This window comes from Chiloscyllium plagiosum, unplaced genomic scaffold (assembly GCF_037043375.1).
Source record: "Chiloscyllium plagiosum isolate Xiang-an unplaced genomic scaffold, Cpla_swu_hap1 HiC_scaffold_8, whole genome shotgun sequence".
Taxonomy (NCBI): Eukaryota; Metazoa; Chordata; class Chondrichthyes; order Orectolobiformes; family Hemiscylliidae; genus Chiloscyllium; species Chiloscyllium plagiosum.
Genome location: NW_028270146.1, coordinates 1,441,152 through 1,460,674, shown reverse-complemented (window position 1 = coordinate 1,460,674; position 19,523 = coordinate 1,441,152). Strand labels below are relative to the sequence as shown.

The 19,523-nt window shown below is 41.8% G+C and overlaps 1 protein-coding gene across 6 annotated transcripts in view; it reads right to left on the bottom strand.

Moving 5' to 3' along the window:
• pomt2 (protein-O-mannosyltransferase 2) overlaps positions 1-19,523 on the bottom strand; it is a 228,748-nt gene that overhangs the window by 143,178 nt on the left and 66,047 nt on the right. For all 6 annotated transcript variants that reach the window (XR_015757815.1, XR_015757814.1, XM_043701478.2 and 3 more), the window contains exons 7-12: positions 16,969-17,075; positions 11,858-11,940; positions 6,199-6,308; positions 5,410-5,476; positions 3,565-3,619; positions 3,398-3,476 (exon numbers count right to left, since the gene is read on the bottom strand). Coding sequence is in view for 4 of the 6 variants with exons in the window: in XM_043701478.2 (XP_043557413.2) it covers positions 3,398-3,476; positions 3,565-3,619; positions 5,410-5,476; positions 6,199-6,308; positions 11,858-11,940; positions 16,969-17,075 (501 nt within the window). In the remaining 2 variants the exon portion in view is untranslated. The remainder of the gene's footprint in view (positions 1-3,397; positions 3,477-3,564; positions 3,620-5,409; positions 5,477-6,198; positions 6,309-11,857; positions 11,941-16,968; positions 17,076-19,523) is intronic.

The following is a 19,523-nucleotide window of genomic DNA, read 5'->3' as shown; positions in this document are numbered from 1 at the left end:
AACAATGGACATCGGAACAGAGACACTCACTAACGATCAGATAGTCAACGCAGTCACAAAAGAACAGGATTGTACGAATGGCATGGATAGTAATGAAAATCTGATACTGACACCACCTCCAGTCCCTGTTATTTTCTTCGGAAATAGTAACCAACCTCCACCTCAATGAATTCTTTTTACTGTACAGGTGCTGAAAAAGAGATCTGATTTGTAAAAAATGTCATGACTTTTTAAAGCAATATCCAGTGTTTGTACAAATTTTAGCAATTGAATGAAATAAAAACTCTAAACATGCTTTTTAAGGCAATTATGGGTAGCGCAGCTTCTTTAGTTTAAGGTCAAATCAATTAACCAAATAATCAATTATCTGAATGAAAACTTGCCTGTCGGATAATCAAGGTTCCTCTGTATACTTAACAGTGCGTCTCATGCAAGGAAAGCCCTGTGGAAGAGAGTTGGAATCACCTGCTCCTCCTAAGTACATTCTAATCACATATCTCGGTTGTACTTGGGGTTAGGGTTATAGTTCAGGATAAGGCGAAAGTGAGGATTGCAGATACTGGAGCTCAGAGTCTAGATTAGCGTGGTGCTGGAAAAGTACAGCAGGTCAGGCAGTATCCAAGGAACAGGAAAATTGACATTTCGGGCAAAAGTTAGGGATGTTGTATCTCAAATATTTTAAGAAAAAAGAAATCCAATTTGCATGAGAATTGATCAACATTACCAAAATGGTCTTCCCAGACTGAGTGTGTGTTCAGTGAAACACTGGATGAGTTCTTCCATCCAGCTGCAATGAATGTCAAAGCGTGCTGGTATTCAGGTGAACAGGTGAGCAACTGAATGAGTAGATAGGTGAGATAGACAGAAGTATGGCCAAGTAGGGAATTGTGGGGGAAGCACATTTTGTTCGGGTTGAGAGTTGGCAATCAATCAGGTCAGGGGTCGTGGTCAAGTTAGATCAACAGTTGAATGGCAAGGAGAGCAGATAACCTCACGTACTAAAGCAGGTGGGAAATTAAGTTGCACTCGCAAAACTAAGAAATGTCCAAATGCATAGTTGAATGGGCCAAACTTTTGCAGGTGAAGTTTACAATGGATAACTATGAGGTTATTAATTTTGTTTGGAGGAATAGAAGGACAACTTACATTCTAAAAGGAGAGAATCAGAGTACTTTGGCGCAAAGGGATCCGACTGTCTGCAGGTTTGAGTCACAGAAAGCTAGTACGCAGGTACAGCAGGTAATAGAGCGAAATTGAATTTTGGCATTTATTACCAGAAGTACTTACAGAGTATAAAAGTAGTTAAGTGTTGTTGCAATTGTCCAAGGCAATGGCGCGACCACATTTGGAGGTTGCATACTGTTATAATCCCCTCGCTTGATGGATAACGTAATTACACGCTTCATTACATGAATACCAGTGATAAAAGGCTTGTCTCGTGAGTAAACTGAATAATTTAGACAGACTGTTTGTAAGAATAAGAGGAGATCTAATTGAGGTATCCAAGATGATGAAGGGGATTGATAAGAAAGGATGTGTCACTTTGTGGGGCAATCAAGAAGGAGAGGTTATAGTTTTAGGTAAAAGGGTGGCACATAGAAAACAAAGATTTAGAGGAATTACTTCTCAAAGATTTATGAATCTGTGGAATTTACTATCCTAGAATGCAGGAGATACCAGGACACTGAGTAAATTTGAGGATATAGACAGTTTTTAAAATTAGCAATAGGTTAAAAGGTTCTGCAGAACAGGAGAGGGTGAAAGGAGATCAGACATAATTGTATTAAATGACACCTCAGACTGTACGAGCTGAATTGTCTCCTCTGCTCCTAGTTCTAATGTTGTTTTGAATAATAGAAAATAAGGAATTGCCAGAAGAACTGAACATGTATTTTGCAACAACCTTCACCACAGACAAAAAAGTAACATCATAAATAGCTGTTCATCAGGAAATTGAACACAGGAAGAGACTAGGGTGAAGATAAAAAGATTAGTGAAGTCTTATGTAGGTCCCTTCCAGTTGAAAACAGGGCAAGTTATAATGGGGAACAAAGAGATGGCAGATCAATTAAATAGGAATATTGGTTCTTGCCTTCACAAAGGAAGCCACAAATAAAAGTCTCAACAATGTTGAAGAACTAAGAGTTGAGTGAGAGGGAAGAACTGAAGGAAATCAGTATTAGTAAGACAATAATGTTGCAGAAACTGATGGGATCAAGGGCTGATAAATCCCTAGGGCCTGATTAAAAACAAAATCTAACTAGACTGATTCCTAAAATGGCAGGACTAACGTATGAACAGACACTGGACTGATTAGCATTGTATTCAATTGAGTTTGCAAGATGAATCTCTCAGAAACATATAAAATTCAAACAGGACAAGACAGGATAAATTCAGGAAGGATGTTTCCAATGACCAGGAGTCCAGAAATAGGAGTCACTGTCTAAGGAATCAGGGTGGGCCATTTAGACTGAGAAGAAGAGAAATTTCAATATCCAGTGAGTGTCAGCCTGTGGAATTATCTGCCACATGAAGCAATTGAGATAAAAGAATTGAATGTTTTCAAGGAGTTTTAGATGTTATTTTTAGGACAAAAAAGATCTAATTTTATGTCGAGAAACTAGGACCAAGGTACTGAGTTGGATAATCTACATGTTCATATTGAATGGCTGAACAGGCATGAGGTGCTGAATGGTGAACTTTTTATTTACTTGTGGAACATGGGTATTGCCTCTGATAAGGGCAACTCCTGCTTTTATTTTGTTTCCACGTTTCTATACTCAGATCTAATCAAGAGGGTTTGGGTAAGGCAGTCGAGTAGTTTAGATCAGCTATGCAGTTATCATCAGATAGTCAACTAGGTCTTATTCTGTATAAGACTTCCTACTTATTCAGGCATGTACCATGGGGCTGTACAAAGTCATTAGTTTGCCTCCTTGAAGTGCAGGTTGTGTGCGCTGGTTCTGCTGTTAATGAGGTGAGACAACATGTAATACCTGGATTATCTTGTCTCTTGCAAATCCTAAAAGCAGATCTCAACTTTCTCCTTTCAAAGACAATCAGTCTGATGTCCAATTCATATAAACAAGACCTGGTTTTGTTACTGGAGGTTCCCATCAAGATAGTCATGCCCCATCATGCCCCATTCCCTGGATATTTCCTCACCTAATAAAAACAATCTCCTCTGATACAAAATTCCTCTGCTCTTAGCATTAAATATTTTAAAGCTCTGGGAAGATTTTTATTATTTATCCACCCACAATATTGTGGTCCCAGGTGGGCAAATTGTTTGCAGCATATTCCAACAACCCAGGGGTTTCCTTTTAAAAGTACTTGGATTTTCCAAACCCCAATTCTCCCTGAAGCCAAGCCAAGCCAATCCTTGAAGATCCCTTACTATTCCATATCCTGTGACCTGGAAATGTTTCTTTGTCAGTGGTGCCTCATGCTGGTGACTGTGCATATTCCGAGATGTTCTATCAATCAAAACACAAAAAAAAATTAGTCTGCAAAGGGACCTCATTATTATTATATTGAAAATCTGAAGTGACCTATTTCACTCACTCTTTGTGCTCAAGCTTGAAGACATCACCATGGCGAATATGTTGGGCAGTGTCACCTGTATTTGTGAAAGCCATCAGAATGGAGAATTCATCAAACAATTTGCTCTCTCTCAAAGATTACTTCAAAAACCAGTTATAATGCTGATCAGAAGAGTCACACTGCGATGGAAATATTAACTCTTTCTCTCTCCACAAATGCTGCCAGACCTGTTGAATTTCTCCAACACTTGATTTGTATTTCAGATTTCCACCTTTGGCAGTATTTTGCATTTATTTGATACTACTACATATGCTTATGCTCACCGACATCCTCAGCTTTTAAGATTTAAGATAGCAAACATTTTTTTTAAGACTCCCTACAGTGTGGAAACAGGCCCTTCAACCCAACAAGTCCACACCGACCCTCCGAAAACCAACCCACCCTGACTAGTACACCTATCACCACAGGCAATTTTAGCATGGCCAATTCACCTAACCTGCACATCTTTGGACTGTGGGAGGAAACCGGAGCACCCGGAGGAAACCCACGCAGACACGGGGAGAATGTGCAAACTCCACACAGACAGTTGTCCGAGGCGGGAATTGAATGCAGGTCCCTGGCGCTGTGAGACAGCAGTGCTAATCACTGTGCCACAGTGTCGCCCCAAATATGAACACAGACAAGGGCTAATGCACAGATAAACATGATTCAAGGGCTCACCAAAAAATAGCAGAAGGAAGTCATTTGGCTAATCGAGCCAGCTCCAACATATAATATGATCACAGCTCTTTATCTATCTGAACAGCATACTTGGGCTCTCTCCTTATCTCCATTGACAACCTTAGCTTCTAGAAATCTATTTCTTGCTAAAACACATTCAGTGACTCTGCCTCTACAGCAGGCTGTGGTACAGAATTTCACAGATTCACTACCTTCCAAGGGAAGACATTTCCCGTGATCATTTGTTCTTGACTCCCCAACCAGGAAAACATTTGTGCATCAGTCTCTTCAGTCTCATTGAAATTTTATGTTTCAATAAGATGCCCTTGTCCTTCTAAACACCAGTGAAGAGAGATGTGCCAGCTGGGCCTGCATTCTCTAAAGATTCTAACAATGAGAGAATACTTACAAAATACTTAAAGGGATAAATCGCTATATTGGTTAGGGTATCCAGAACCATAATAAAGGGAAATGTCATTTCAGTCCAAGATTAGATTTTTCTTTATACAGAAGGATGTGTACTTTTGGAATTCTCTCCCACACAGGGCAATGGGAGCTCAGTCTATGAGTATGTTTATGGTAAAAGATAGATTTCTGATTATTAGTGGCACAGGGTTATGGGGACGGGATGAGTAACAGGCTTTGAAGTGCTTGATCCATCTTGATCAAACTGAATAGCGGGACAGCCTGTTCTTATGTTCCCATATTCCCGCTGACCCAATCTCTCCTCATACAACAAGCCTGACATCCCAGTAACCCTGTCTGGTGAACCTTCACTGCATTCCCTCTAATGGTGAGTAGGTCTTTTCTTAGGTAATTAATCCAAAACTGCATGCAAGACACTAGGTGCATTCTCACCAAGGTCCTGTACAGCTGCAGTAAGAATTCCTTGTTCATGTATTCAATCTGGTACTTATCATAGCTAAAAAAGAAAAACAATGGATCTGAATGAATGACAACATCAGAAACTTCTAAAAATCTGAACAGGGATGAACCTACATTCTCCTATCAAATCATCAGTTGCAATGTGCTTCAGCATGACAATCACAAATTCCTATCAACATGAAAAGAGTCATTTAACTATCACCAACTCCTTATACCTTACAAAAGTTTGAAAAGGACAAAGAAAAATTGAACAACACTGACCTGAGATGTGTTCAGGTTTCCTCACAATCCAAAGGTTGTTATTATCTTTGTGTAAATAGGCTGTCACCTGAAAAAAAGCAGAGAGTGACAAAACCTTATTGCATAAAACACTTATTTACATAACCATATACTGAATAGGAACAGAAGTAAGCCATTCAACCTAGTACACACTCTTGCGGGTGCCTGCTCATCACAAGCTGCCAATCTGAAAAAGACCCATCATGCAAACTCTGTTTTCTGCCAGCCAATCTTCTATTATCTCCAATACCATGATCTCCAACTTTAAGTTGTGATCTTCTTTGTGGAACTTCGTCAAATGTCTTCTGGAAATTCAAGTAGAGGGGCTCCCCTTTATCCACAGCATCTTGCTCTTCCAAAGAGCTCTAATACATTGATTAAGCATGATTGCCCTTTTAGAAAACCATGCTGATTCTTCCCAGCTTCCTTGGATTTTTCAAAGTGCCCAGTTATGACCTCCTTAAAGACCTCCCAAGGCAAACTAAATGGCTTCTAGTTTCCCATTTTTAAATAGAGGGATTTTATTTGCTAGTTTCCAGTTTGATAACATTTTTACAGAATCTAATGAATTTTGGAAAATTAATTCATCTTCTAGCTCATTAACCACATCTAAGATCCTTGGATGAAATCTACCAGAACTTGGATACTTAATCTCTAACTCCATCAGTTCACCCAGCAACACTTGCCGCGTCTTAAATGTTTTCTTCTTCACCCCTGATTTTCAGGTGTGGTTGGGAATTACCACATTACTGCGCTGTCAGTCCAACAAACCTGCTGCTGTCGCGCTCCAACTCCTTCTGGATATAGATGCCAGTGGGAATGCAGGTACCCACCTGCAGTCCGTACATTCTTTATTGTAATCACTGATCCATAAGCAATATCTGTAGCAAGAAAGAATTGCTGTCAGGAAGAGAACAAAATATCCAGAAAACACAGAGGGAGTAAAATGATGCCAGGAATATAGTGAGCATTAAACTCAGTGACAAAATCATAAAAAAGTCTTGGTAGCTCAAGGCAATACATGAGCTTGTCCATACCCAGGTGTTTAGATGTGCAATCAGGAAATATTTTTCAACAGTGTTGGAATAAAGAACTCTTCCCAAATAACAGTTGTCAGTACTGGAGTCTAGAATGTTAGAACTTTTAGATTAGATTACATACAGTGTGGAAACAGGCCCTTCGGCCCAACAAGTCCACACCGGCCCGCCAAAGTGCAACCCACCCAGACCCATTCCCCTACATTTACCCCTGCCCCTAACACTACGGACAATTTAGCGTGGCCAATTCACCTAACCTGCACATTTTTAGACTGTGGGAGGAAACCAGAGCACCCGGAGGAAACCCACGTCGACACGGGGAGAATGTGCACACTCCACACAGTCAGTCGCCTGAGGCGGGAATTGAACCCAGGTCTCTGGCGCTGTGAGGCAACTGTACCACCGTGCCGCCCATGGTGATAGAGACTGATTGCATTTTGCTCATATGATATATCAAAGGGGTTGAAATAAGCTTAGGATACATGGTGATACTACACTAAATGATGAACCAAGCTTGAGGGACTGAATGACCTATTCCTGCTCTTATGTAGAGCACAAGGAGAGAAAATGGAATGACTGCTTTCATCCTCCTCAATACAACAATGATAGCTGTGTTTACTTCTACCTCTGGCTGCCTTATGTAGAACACTGAGAAAGATTGATGCTTGGTACTTGAAGGTCCTCTACAAATCTATCAATCGGCTAGATTTTACACTTTCTAGTTGACAGGTTTCAACATGAGGAGACCATAAAAAATCCAGAGGGAGGCCTTCCTATTACACAAGATGACCTTGGGAATACACTGGCATGGACTGAGAACTGGTTAACAGACTGAAAACAGTGAGTAGGAACAAGTTAGTCATTTTCAGGTGGGCAAGTTTTCACCGGGGCAGTACCACAAGGAACAGTGCTAACCCAGCCGTTGACCATATATATCAATGATTTGGATGTGTGGATAAAATGTGACATTTCCAAGTCAGTGTGAAAAAGTTGCCTCTTGGGTCCCTTTTAAATCTTTCCCCTCTCACCTTAAACCCATGCCTTGAGTTGTGAACTCCCCTACTTTAGGGGCAAGACCTTTGCTATTTACCTTATCTATGCCCCTCATGATTTTCTTGATCTCAATAAGGTCACCCCCCAGCCTCTGTCACTCCAGTGAAAGAAGTTATAACATAGAAAAGTACAGCACAGAACAGGCCCTTTGGCCCATGATGCTGTGCCTAAGTTTAATCCTAATGTAAAATATAATAACTTATATTATTATAAGTTATAATAATATAACGCACCCCTCAACTCACTACTATCCATGTACACGTCCAGCAGTCGCTTAAATGTCCCTAATGATTCTGCTTCCACCACCACCGCTGGCAACGCATTCCATGCATTCACAACTCTCTGCGTAAAGAACATACCTCCGACATCTCCTTGATATCTTCCTCCTAATATCTTCAAACTATGACTCCTTGTACCAGTCAATCCTGCCTTGGGGAAAAGTCTCTGGCTACTGACTATCTATTCCACTCAGTTCCAGCCTATTCAGTCTCTTTTTAGGATTCAAATCCCCCAAACCCTGTAACATCTTCATAAATCTTCGCTGTATTCTTTCCAATTTAATAACATCCTTCTCATAGCAGGGTGACTAGAACTGTAAGCAGTACTCCAAAAGTGATCTCACCAATGTCCTGCACAACTGCAACATGACATCCCAACTCCTATACTCAATGCTCTGACTAATGAAGGGAAGCCTGCCAAACATCTCCTTCACCAACCTGTCCACCGGTGCTGCCACTTTCTAGGAACTATGCACCCGAACCCCTAGGTCTCCCAGTTTGAAAAACTTGACCCTAATCCTGCTCTTATTTCTTCTGAAACCTAAATTTTAGTAAAATTTGCTAGTTCTGTCCGTTATCATCAAAATGATGCATTATCCATGGCAACACATTTAGAAAGGACCTGAAGGGCAACTCTTTCACACAAAGGTTGTGCTTATATGGAATGAGCTGCCAGATGAAGTGGTAGAGGCAAGAACAATTAGAATATTTAGAAGACATCTGGATAAGTACATGGAAAGGAATAGTGGTCGACATGATGGCACAGTGGTTAGCACTGCTGCCTCAGAGCGCCAGAGACCCGGGTTCAATTCCCGCCTCGGGCGACTGACTGTGTGGACTTTGCACATTCTCCCCGTATTTGCGTGGGTTTCCTCCCACAATCCAAAAATGAGCAGGTTAGGTGAATTGGCCATGCTAAATTGCCTGTAGTGTGTTAGGTGAAGGGGTAAATGTAAAGGAATGGGTCTGGGTGGGTTGCTCTTCAGAGGGCCGGTGTGGACTTGTTGGGCCGAAGGACCTGTTTCCACAGTGTAAGTAATCTAATCTAATCTAAATATTTAGAGGGATGTAGGCCAGATGGCAAGTAAATGGGACTAGTATATCTTGGGAAACCTGATCAGAATAGACAAGTTAGGTCTAGGGGCCTGTTTCCATGCTGTATGACTCTATAGGATGTTAGTAAGAATATACATTTAATAAGTGAAGGTGAAATGCTTTGATAATATTTTTTTCCCCCACAAAGTGCGAGTACAACTTAGTTAATTTCAATCAAAATTAGGCTGATTCACAAAGAATGATCAGATTGAAAAATCCACTGTTTTTCTTAGAACACGTCACAGGGCAATATAATAGAAACAAATAAAACCATTAAAAGGATGAGACAGAGAAGCAGCATGCTCCCCGGTAATGCAGGTCTAGACCAAGGGCTCATTACTCAAGATTAAACCCTAAGATAATTAGAACTAAACAAACATCTCTATAGAGTTAATAAGTATTTAAATTTAATTAAGGGATGAGAAATCATAGATTAGCAAAACTAATTTGGGCTCTCAATGGCAGGGGCATAGAGGACAAATTAAAAACACAAGAGTTTGAGGACACTGTTTTAATCTTCCAAATCTCATTAGTTTCAGAGAAAGTTCAGTTATATTGGAAAATAGCTAACTAACTTACTTATTTTTCATTTTTTCTGTGACAAAAGTTATTTGAAGTTTGAATTGGGAAAACATTGAAGGAGAATAAATAGGTCCAGGTAGGTAGAAATGCTGCTGTTAGCAAACTCCAGGCAGTTAGGGCACAGGTGAAGTCTCAGGCGATGGGGGCACAATGCTGTGGCCTCAGAAGAACCTTGAAAGCCATTAGTTCAGTCTGGCTGCAATTGGGGGAAGGAAGCTCTCAAGAAATATCTTCGCAATGCAACTGAGAAGGACTGAATGTTATACAGAGAGCTCAAGTGAAGTTATCCTTTTGATAAAACCTAAAATTATTCAATATTTAAACTTGGGGGATCCTGGAAAATATAAATTTCAGAGATTAAACAATCAATACTGATTGCCTCAATGGAGAAACTTTGAAGGTATTTCAAAGCTAAATAAAGAATTGGAATCCCTTATAAAAGAGAATAAGTTGACCCACAATATTACTAACGCTTAAGTGGGATTTTTCTCGGCTGTATCAGCCCTGTATCAGACGCAGTTTGTCGGGTATTTGACCACAGTTTGTCTATTAACTTGTATTTACCTTCCACTGATCGCCAGTGTTAGTCTCAATTGTCATAGTATATATGTTTTCAATCATTATCTCATCTGTTCAGTGTACATATTTAGTCATTAGTTCTTACAGTTGATTTGTTCAAGTTTGTCTAAGCACTGTTGTGGTTCTGTTCGCCGAGCTGGGAATTTGTGTTGCAGACGTTTCGTCCTCTGTCTAGGTGACATCCTCAGTGCTTGGGAGCCTCCTGTGAAGCGCTTCTGTGATGTTTCCTCCGGCATTTATAGTGATTTGTATCTGCCGCTTCCGGTTGTCAGTTCCAGCTGTCCGCTGCAGTAGCCAGTATATTGGGTCCAGGTCGATGTGCTTATTGATTGAATCTGTGGATGAGTGCCATGCCTCTAGGAATTCCCTGGCTGTTCTCTGTTTGGCTCGTCCTATAATAGTAGTGTTGTCACAGTCGAATTCATGTTGCTTGTCATCCGTGTGTGTGGCCACTAAGGATAGCTGGTCATGTCGTTTCGTGGCTAGTTGGTGTTCATGGATACAGATCGTTAGCTGTCTTCCTATTTGTCCTAAGTAGTGTTTTGTGCAGTCCTTGCAAAAGATTTTGTCCTCTACGTTGGTTTTGCTCATGCTGGGTATCGGGTCCTTCGTTCTGGTGAGTTGTTGTCTGAGTGTGGCTATTGGTTTGTGTGCTGTTATAAGTCCTAGTGGTCGCAGTAGTCTGGCTGTCAGTGCAGAAATGTTCTTGATGTATGGTAGTGTGGCTAGTCCTTTGGGTTGTGGCATGTCCTCATTCCGTTGTCTTTCCCTTAGGCATCTGTTGATGAAATTACGGGGGTATCAGTTTTTGGAGAATACATTGTAGAGGTAGTGTTCTTCCTCTTTTTGCAGTTCTGGTGTACTGCAGTGTGCTGTGGCCCTTTTGAACAGTGTCTTGATGCAACTTCGTTTGTGTGTGTTGGGGTGGTTGCTTTCATAGTTCAGGACTTGGTCTGTGTGAGATTTTCCTGTATACCTTTGTGGTGAATTCTCCGTTCGATGTTCTCTATACCATCACGTCTAGGAATGGGAGTTGATTGTCCTTTTCTTCCTCTCTAGTGAATCTGATTCTTCTGAGTGTGGCGTTGATGATCCGGTGCATGTTTTCTATTTCTGTGTCAGAGTCTGGGTCAGATATGTAGATGACACCTTTGTAATCATTATAAACACAGAAATAGAAAACACACACTGGATCATCAACGCCACACTCACAGGAATCCGATTCACTACAGCTGGAACTGACAACCGGAAGCAGCAGATACAAATCACTATAAATGACGGAGGAAACATCACAGAAGCGCTTCACAGGAGGCTCCCAAGCACTGAGGATGTCACCTAGACAGGGGACGAAACGTCTGCAACACAAATTCCCAGCTCGGCGAACAGAACCACAACAACGAGCACCCGAGCTACAAATCTTCACCCAAACTTTGTCTAAGCACTTTTTCTTCCGCACATTCTACTCTTTAAAAGATTATGGCACCATTTTTCTCATAACTGAGAACATAATTTAGTAATAAAAAAATCATAACATTTAGAATGTGAACTTTTTTACTATTCTGGGAGGCAGTGGCAACGTCACCACACTGGTCATCCAAGATCCCATATGATCTGGTGACCTGAGTTCACAGCAGATGGCGAGACTTGAATTCAACAAGTATCAGGCACCTCCTCCCAGTCCCCTCCAGCACAATGGTTCCCAATTCCTGCTTACAACTTTAACAACTTGTTCAGGATCTGTTGGAAAGTTACGAGCAGTTCTGTACTTGGCAGAAAACTCTTAGAATTTAAGGAATATAAACGTACGCTCTGGCATTGATGCATTGTGCAAATTGTTACCAATTAGACGAGACTGAAATGCAGAGCTGAAAAATCCATCACCAGGACCACTGTAACAAAAGAAAAGGACAAAAGGGCATGAGCTGCCAATATCAGCACTAATTTTATTATAGAACAAAATATTTTTCAAACATATTATTTCTTCATTTCTCAAGATGACCAAGGAGATCACTGTGATTGAACGTAACGCACCCATTCCCAACTTTATCATGATATAGAGATGCCAGTGCCAGATTCAGGTGGACAAAGTTTAAAAAATCACACAAAGTTATAGTCCAACACGTTTATTTGGAGGTACAAGCTGTTGGAGCGCTGCTCCTTAATCAGGTAACCAGGTAACCAGCTTTGATTCAGCAGGCCATAAATAAAAGAGCAACAAGAGAAAAATTCATAATGCACCTGAAACATTTACTCCATTTCTCTCTCCACAAACATGTCCAGCATTCTGTTTGTTTCATTGATGCAACACTGCAGACTTCAGAAAGTGGCAAAGCCTCCAGAGGATAGCCACCTGCCAAACTATTATTAAGAGGCTTCCAATCCACTATCCCTTTAATCTTCCTCAATCTCCTTATTTACAATAACCATTTATTCAGCTAAATGTTACCTCCACGATCAGAGCATTAATGCATCTAAACAAGCATATCTAGGTTGCTTTCTTAGTTATTTGAAAATGAGAAATCGTGTCAGAAGTATGGCTTTCCATTTCTTGAAGTACATCATTGGGGTAGGGCAAAGTGGTCATTACCAGGCACATTTTGAAGATGAAGAGATTTTGCTTAGATGCCCCCGTCACACAATGTAAGCTGGCAACATTAATGGTACAGAAGGCTGTCCTGAACATGTTATTCTACTGCTCTGACTGAAGTTTTGATTCAGTCTCAAAAGTAAACATTGACACCACAGCAAAGCAACAATAGTGGAGGTTAGTGTCACCATGTCAAGTCTCGATGAAGTATGTTGGAGCATTGACAAATTAGGTGTGTAATGCTGGAAAACGCTGACAATCACCTGATGAAGGAGCGTCGCTCCGAAAGCTAGTGAACTTCCAATTAAACCTGTTGGACTATAACCTGGTGTTGTGTGATTTTTAACTTTGGAAAAGTACAGCAGGTCAGGTAGCAAGCATCCGTCGAGCAGGAGAATCGACATTTCGGGAATAAGTCCTTCATCAGGAAGTTTGCATGTAAGCCTTAAATATTATGGGAAGGCAATGGCCTATTGGCATTATCGCCAGACTGTTAGTCCAAAGATCCAGGTAATGTCTGGTGCCCTGGGTTCAAATCCTGCCCCAGCAGATGGTGGAATTTGCATTCAGTCAAACTTTCAAATTAAAAGTCTAATGATGTTGATTGCCATAACAATCCATCTCATTTACTAATGTTCTTTAGACAGACGAACAGTCATTGTTGATGAAGGGCTTATGCTGGAAACATCAATTCTCTTGCTCCTCGGATGCTGCCTGACCTGCTGTGCTTTTCCAGTACCACACCTCGACTCTCATCTCCAGCATCTGCAGTCCTCACTTTCTCCGAACTGTCATCCTTTCTTGGTCTGGCCCACATAGGACTCCAGACCCATAATAACGTGGTTGCCTCTTAACAGCCCTCTGGGCAATTAGGGATGTTGGCCTAGCCAGCAGCGCCTTCATCCAGTGAATGAAATTAATTTCAACTTGAAAAATTTACAGACCCTATTCATGCTCCTCAATCTTCTACACTTTTCGATGTCCTTCTTCAAACTTCTCTGCTCCCCAACAAAAATTCATGCTGATCCAGCCTTTGATCACAGTTGAAATGCTCCATCCCAGGAAATATCCTGGTGAATCCTCCTTGCACCCCTCTAGTGTAGTCATATCCTTCTTAGAATGTGGTGACCAGAACTGCACACACTACTCCAGCTGTGGCCAAATTTCTGTGCACCTCCAACAGGACCCTCCTGCTCTTGTAATCTATGCCAAAACTGATAAAGGCAAGCTTCCGACATGTCTTAACTACTTAGCACCTTGCACCACCCCATATTTATCAGGGTTAAATTCTACCTGCTGCTGATCTGCCCAACTGAACAATCCGTTTATATCTTCATACAATTCCTCTTCCACATTCCTCCTCACTGTCAACCATATGGTCAATCTTTGTATCATCTACAAACTTGCTTATGATTTTTCCCACATTCTCATCTATATTAAAATAATAAGGGATCTAGCACTGGTCCATGTGGTATGCCACTGCACACCGGGCTCCAGTCTCACAGCCTTCTACCACTATCGTCTGTCCCTATCACTAGGTTAATTTTGGATCCATCTTGTCAAGTTACCCTGAATCTCAGTTACTTACACCTTGTCAAGGGCCTTGCTTAAATTCATATGAACTACATCACCTGTTCTACCTCATCCAAGCAATTGGTCACTGACTCAAATAAATTCCACAGATTTCATAGGCATGACCTCTGTCTGACACATTCACGCTGACCATCTCTGATCAAGCCTTGCCTCTCCAAACGGACAGTCATGTTTTCTTTCCTATTTTCTCCTATAGCTTCACAACCAGTGAGGTTAGACTCAGTAGTCTGCAGTTCTCTGGTCTCTCTCTACCATCCTGCTTGTAAAGTGGAACTACATTAGCTATCTTCCGGTCCTCTGGCAAGACCTTCCCTTTAACCCCTAGTCCAGGTCCCTTGATGTCCGCAAAAGCCTTGAACATAACCTATCTGGATCTGAGGATTTGTCCACTTATAAATCCAGCAAAACCTCCAATAGCTCCTCCTCACTTCTTATATCAGTTACGAGTGTATACTGCAAGGATCTGTTTTGGATCCACTGTTGCCATTTTTATAAAGGACCTGGATGAGGGCAGAGAAGGTCGAGTTAGTAAATTTGCGGATGACACTAGGGTAAATAGAGTTGTGGATAGTGACAAAGGATATTGCAGGTTAGAGAGAGACATAGATACGCTGCAGAGCTGGGCTGAGAGATGACAAATGGAGTTTAATGTGGAAAGGTTTCAGATGATTCACTTTGGAAGGAGTAACAGGAATCCACATATTGGGCAAATGGCTAGATTCTTGGTAATGCAGATGAGCAGAGAGATAGAATATAGAACAATAAAGCGCACAACAGGTCCTTCGACCCTCGATGTTGTGCTGACCTGTGAACTAACCTGAGCCCATCACTCTACACTATCCCATCATTATCCTTGTGCTTATCCAAGGACTGCTTAAATGCCCCCAATTTTTACTGAGTTAACTACATTAGCAGGTAGGGCATTCCATGCCCTTAGCACTGAGTAAAGAACCTGCCTCAGACATGTGCTGGAAATGTGTTGCTGGAAAAGCGCAGCAGGTCAGGCAGCATCCAGGGAACAGGAGAATCGACGTTTCGGGCCTAAGCCCTGAAGAAGGGCTTAGGCCCGAAACGTCGATTCTCCTGTTCCCTGGATGCTGCCTGACCTGCTGCGCTTTTCCAGCAACACATTTCCAGCTCTAATCTCCAGCATCTGCAGACCTCACTTTCTCCTGCCTCAGACATGTGTCTTAAATCTATCACCCCTCAATTTGCAGCTATGCCCCCTCGTACAAGCCGACATCATGATCCTAGGAAAAAGACTTTCACTGTCAACCCTATCTAATCCTCCGATCATCTTGTATGTCTCTATTAAATCTCCCCTTAACCTTCTTCTTTCCAATGAGAACAGGTTCAAGTCTCTCAGCCTTTCCTCATAAGACCATCCCTCCAGACCAGGCAACATCCTGGTAAATCTCCTCTTCACCTTTTCCAGTGCTTCCACATCCTTCCTGTAATGGGGCGACCAGAACAATATTCCAAGTGAGGCCCCACTAGCGTTTTGTACATCACGGCTCTAGAACTCAATCCCTCTACCAATGAAACCTAACACACCGTATGCCTTCTTAACAGCACTATCAACCTGGGTGGCAACTTTCAGGGATCTATGTACATGGACTCCAAGATCCCTCAGCACATCCACACTACCAAGAATCTTTCCATTGACCCAGTACTCTGCCTTCCTGTTAATCTTCCTAAAGTGAATCACCTCACATTTAGCTGCATTTAACTCCATTTGCCACCTCTCAGCCCAATTCTGCAGTTTATCCAAGTCCCCCTGCAGCATTCTTCCACACTCTCCACTATTCCATCGACTTTGGTGTCATCTGCAAACTTGATAATCTATCCATCCATGCCTGCAAATGACAAACAGCAGTGGTCTCAAAACAGATCCTTGCGGCACACCACTAGTAATCGGACTCCAGGCTTAATATTTTCCATAAACCACCACACGTTGTCTTCTTACAGAAAGCCAGTTTCTAATCCAAACTGCTAATTCACCCTCAATTCCATGCCTCTGCATTTTCTCCAGCAGCCTACCCATGTGGACCCTTATCAAAGGCTTTACTGAAGTCCATGTACACCACGTCAACTGCCCTACCCACACCTACATGCTTGGTCACCTTCTCAAAAAACTCAATGAGATTTGTGTGATATGACCTGCCCTTGACAAAAACATGTTGACTATCTGAAATCAAATGGCTGCTTGCTGGATGATTATAAATCCTCTCTTATAATCCTTTTCAAAACTTTTCCTACAACAGATGTAAGGCTCACTAGTCTATAATTACCTGCTGCCCTTCTTAAAAAAGGGCATACATTTGCAATCCTCCAGTCCTCTGGTACTAAACCTGTAGACAATGATGACTCAAAGATCAAGACCAAAGGCTCCGCCATCTCCTTCCTAGCTTCAGAGACAATCCTTCTATAATTCTCATCCGGTCCAGGGAGCTTACCTACTTTCACACCTTCTAGAATTGATAACACCTCCTCCTTACTAACCTCAATCCTTTCTAGTCTAATAACCCATATTTCAGTCTTCTCCTCTACAATATTCTCCTTATCCTGAGTGAAAACAGATGAGAAATATTTGTTTTGTGCCTCTCCGATCTCCACAGGATCCACACACAATTTCCCACTTCTGTCTTTGAGAGAATATCAGGAAAATTCTTCCAAAAGGGTTTTTCTCAAACAGAAGCATCCAACCTGTCAAACAGAATTCAAGTTAGCAACTCACCTTTTGTTCAAAATTATGAAGTGAATCCCAAACAATGCTGTGTAGAACACAAGAGGAAGGAGGATGAGACACAAAACTCGTGCCAGCAAGTGTTTCCCAAATTCAACCTGCAACAATAAAGTATGTATCAGTCAAAGGAAAAACTGCCTTTTAGCTTTGTAACAGATGGTAAAGTCACCATAGTCCCAGAAAACTATTGGGCTGCTCTATCAGAATGAAGAGTAGGAGCAGGTTTAACCTGAAGGTCACCATACCCAGGCAAGGGAAGAGGCTGTGAAGGGGCAATAGGATTAGGGTTCTGTCATCTTTATGGTGACCACAATCTGTGTGGGAATTGAACCTGTAATATTGGCATCACTCGAGATTGCAAACCAGCTATTCAGCCAACTGACCTGACAGTCCATAAACTATGTAACAAACACTCCACTTAACAAACAACATTTTACTCCCCTTTCATTCGACTCCTTTAGATCATATACACTCAATATTCATAAACTGAATCAGAAACTGCTGGAAAAATGTTTCAGGCCCAGTGAACTCATCTCTTATAGATGTTGTCGAGAGTGTGGTGCTGGAAAAACACAGCAGGTCAGGCAGCAACTGAGGAGCAGAAGTATCGACGTTCCGTCAAAGATCGCCCTGATGAAGGGCTAAGAACAGATATACTTAATTGTTCTGAACAAATGCACTCCCACCCCCAATCGTGGTCAAGCACTTTCTTGCGTATCCTGTTTAGTTCTAGTGTGTAACAGCTTTGTCAAATGTAAGGCTACAAACTCTCTCAGTATAGGGTTCTTCAGGTTCATCAGTAACTGTTTCATTCTGTTGGTAGGTTTGTGGGCTGCCAATGGTGCAAAGGGGTCAGAGTAGTCCGGTAGTCATCTCAGAGGTATCTTTCTATGTTAGTGTGGCTAGAGTTTCTGAGCATGTTGTGTCTACTTGTTTGGATGAGTTGTTAAAGAATTGGCAGACTGTGTTTATCGGGTACCCGTTATTTTTGGAAATGCTGACTAAGTAGTTTTCTTCTGTCGCTTGTAGTTCCTGGGTGCTGTAGTGTAAATAATGCCCTGATGCAGTTCCATTTATGGATGTTGGGATGATTGCTTCTGTAGTTAAGCATCTGGTCTGTGTGTGTTGCTTTCCTGTAGATGCTAATTTGCAGTTCTCCATGAACTGTTTGTTCCACTGTGACATCTACGAGGGGGAGTCTGTTGTTGTTTTCCTCCTCCTCTTGTGAAATTCATGTCAGTAAAGGATGTTGTTGATGAAGTTGGAGGTTTCATCTAATTTGTTCCGTTTTGTGATGACAAATGTGTCATCCATGTAGCGAACCCAAAGTTTGGGTTGGATCGTGGAGACGGCTGTTTGAGTCTCTGCATCACTGCTTTTGCTAAGAAGCCTGATATTGGTGATCCTTTGGGTGTTCTGCTGGTTTGTTTACTGGTCTTGTCCTTGAAGGTGGTGTGGGTAATGAGGCACAGGTCTACTAGCTTGAGGGTGTTGACCTTGCTGATGAGGTTGGTGTTGTCTGGTGTTTGTGTCCTTGTTTTGTCTAGTAGTGTGGTCAGTGTTTATTTACTCAGGCTGATGTTAATTGATGTGAACAGTTACATCAAAGGAGACCATTTTTCATCATCTTCTATTTTGGTAGCTTTGACGTTCAGGAATTCTTGGGTGGAGTGGCATGAGTCTTCTATTAGGTATTTCAGTTTTCGGTGAAGTTCCTTTGCAAGTCTATATGTCAATATGCCAGGGAATGAGACTACGGGTCTGAGTTTGTGAACCGTAGGTAATCCGTAGAAATGAGGTGTGTTGGATCCATCAGGTTTCATTTTTTTGGATTTCTGTCTTGTTAATTTGGCCTGATTTATGAAGCTTCTACGGCCTGATTTATGAAGCTTCTTCAATGTAGCTGTGATACGGTTTTCTAGCTGTGGTGTCACGTCTATCACCTGTTGGTAGGGGTTGGCGGCTTTTGCCTGAAACATCAATTCTCCTGCTCCTCGGATGCTGCCTGACCTGCTATGTTTTTCCAGCACCACACTCTCGACTCTGATCTCCAGCATCTGCAGTCCTCACTTTCTTATAGATGCTGCCAAACCAACTGTGTTTTTACAGCAATTTCTGATTTTGTTTGATTTCCTACATTTGCACTTCTTTGGGTATTTTCCCCTCCTCAGCATTCATGACCATATCTCTGCACCACACAAAAATCACAAAACTTTATCTCCTTCATGCCCTGTGATGGAACAGCAAAATCATGTTCAATTCAACCAACTTAAGATCTTGTACATTCAATTATCATACTGCCAACCTACCCCTCATGATTGGGTGGATAGAGATAAGCTTTTTCCCAGGGTGAAGGGTTCAATCACAAGAGGTCACGCTTTTAAGTGAGAAGTGGAAAGTTTAAGGGGGATACACACAGCAAGTACTTCATACAGAGGGTGGTGGGCGTTTGGAACGCGTTACCAGCAGAGGTGGTAGAGGCAGGCACGGTAGATTCAGTTAATATGCGTCTGGACAGATGCAGGAGTAGGTGGAGCAGAAGGATA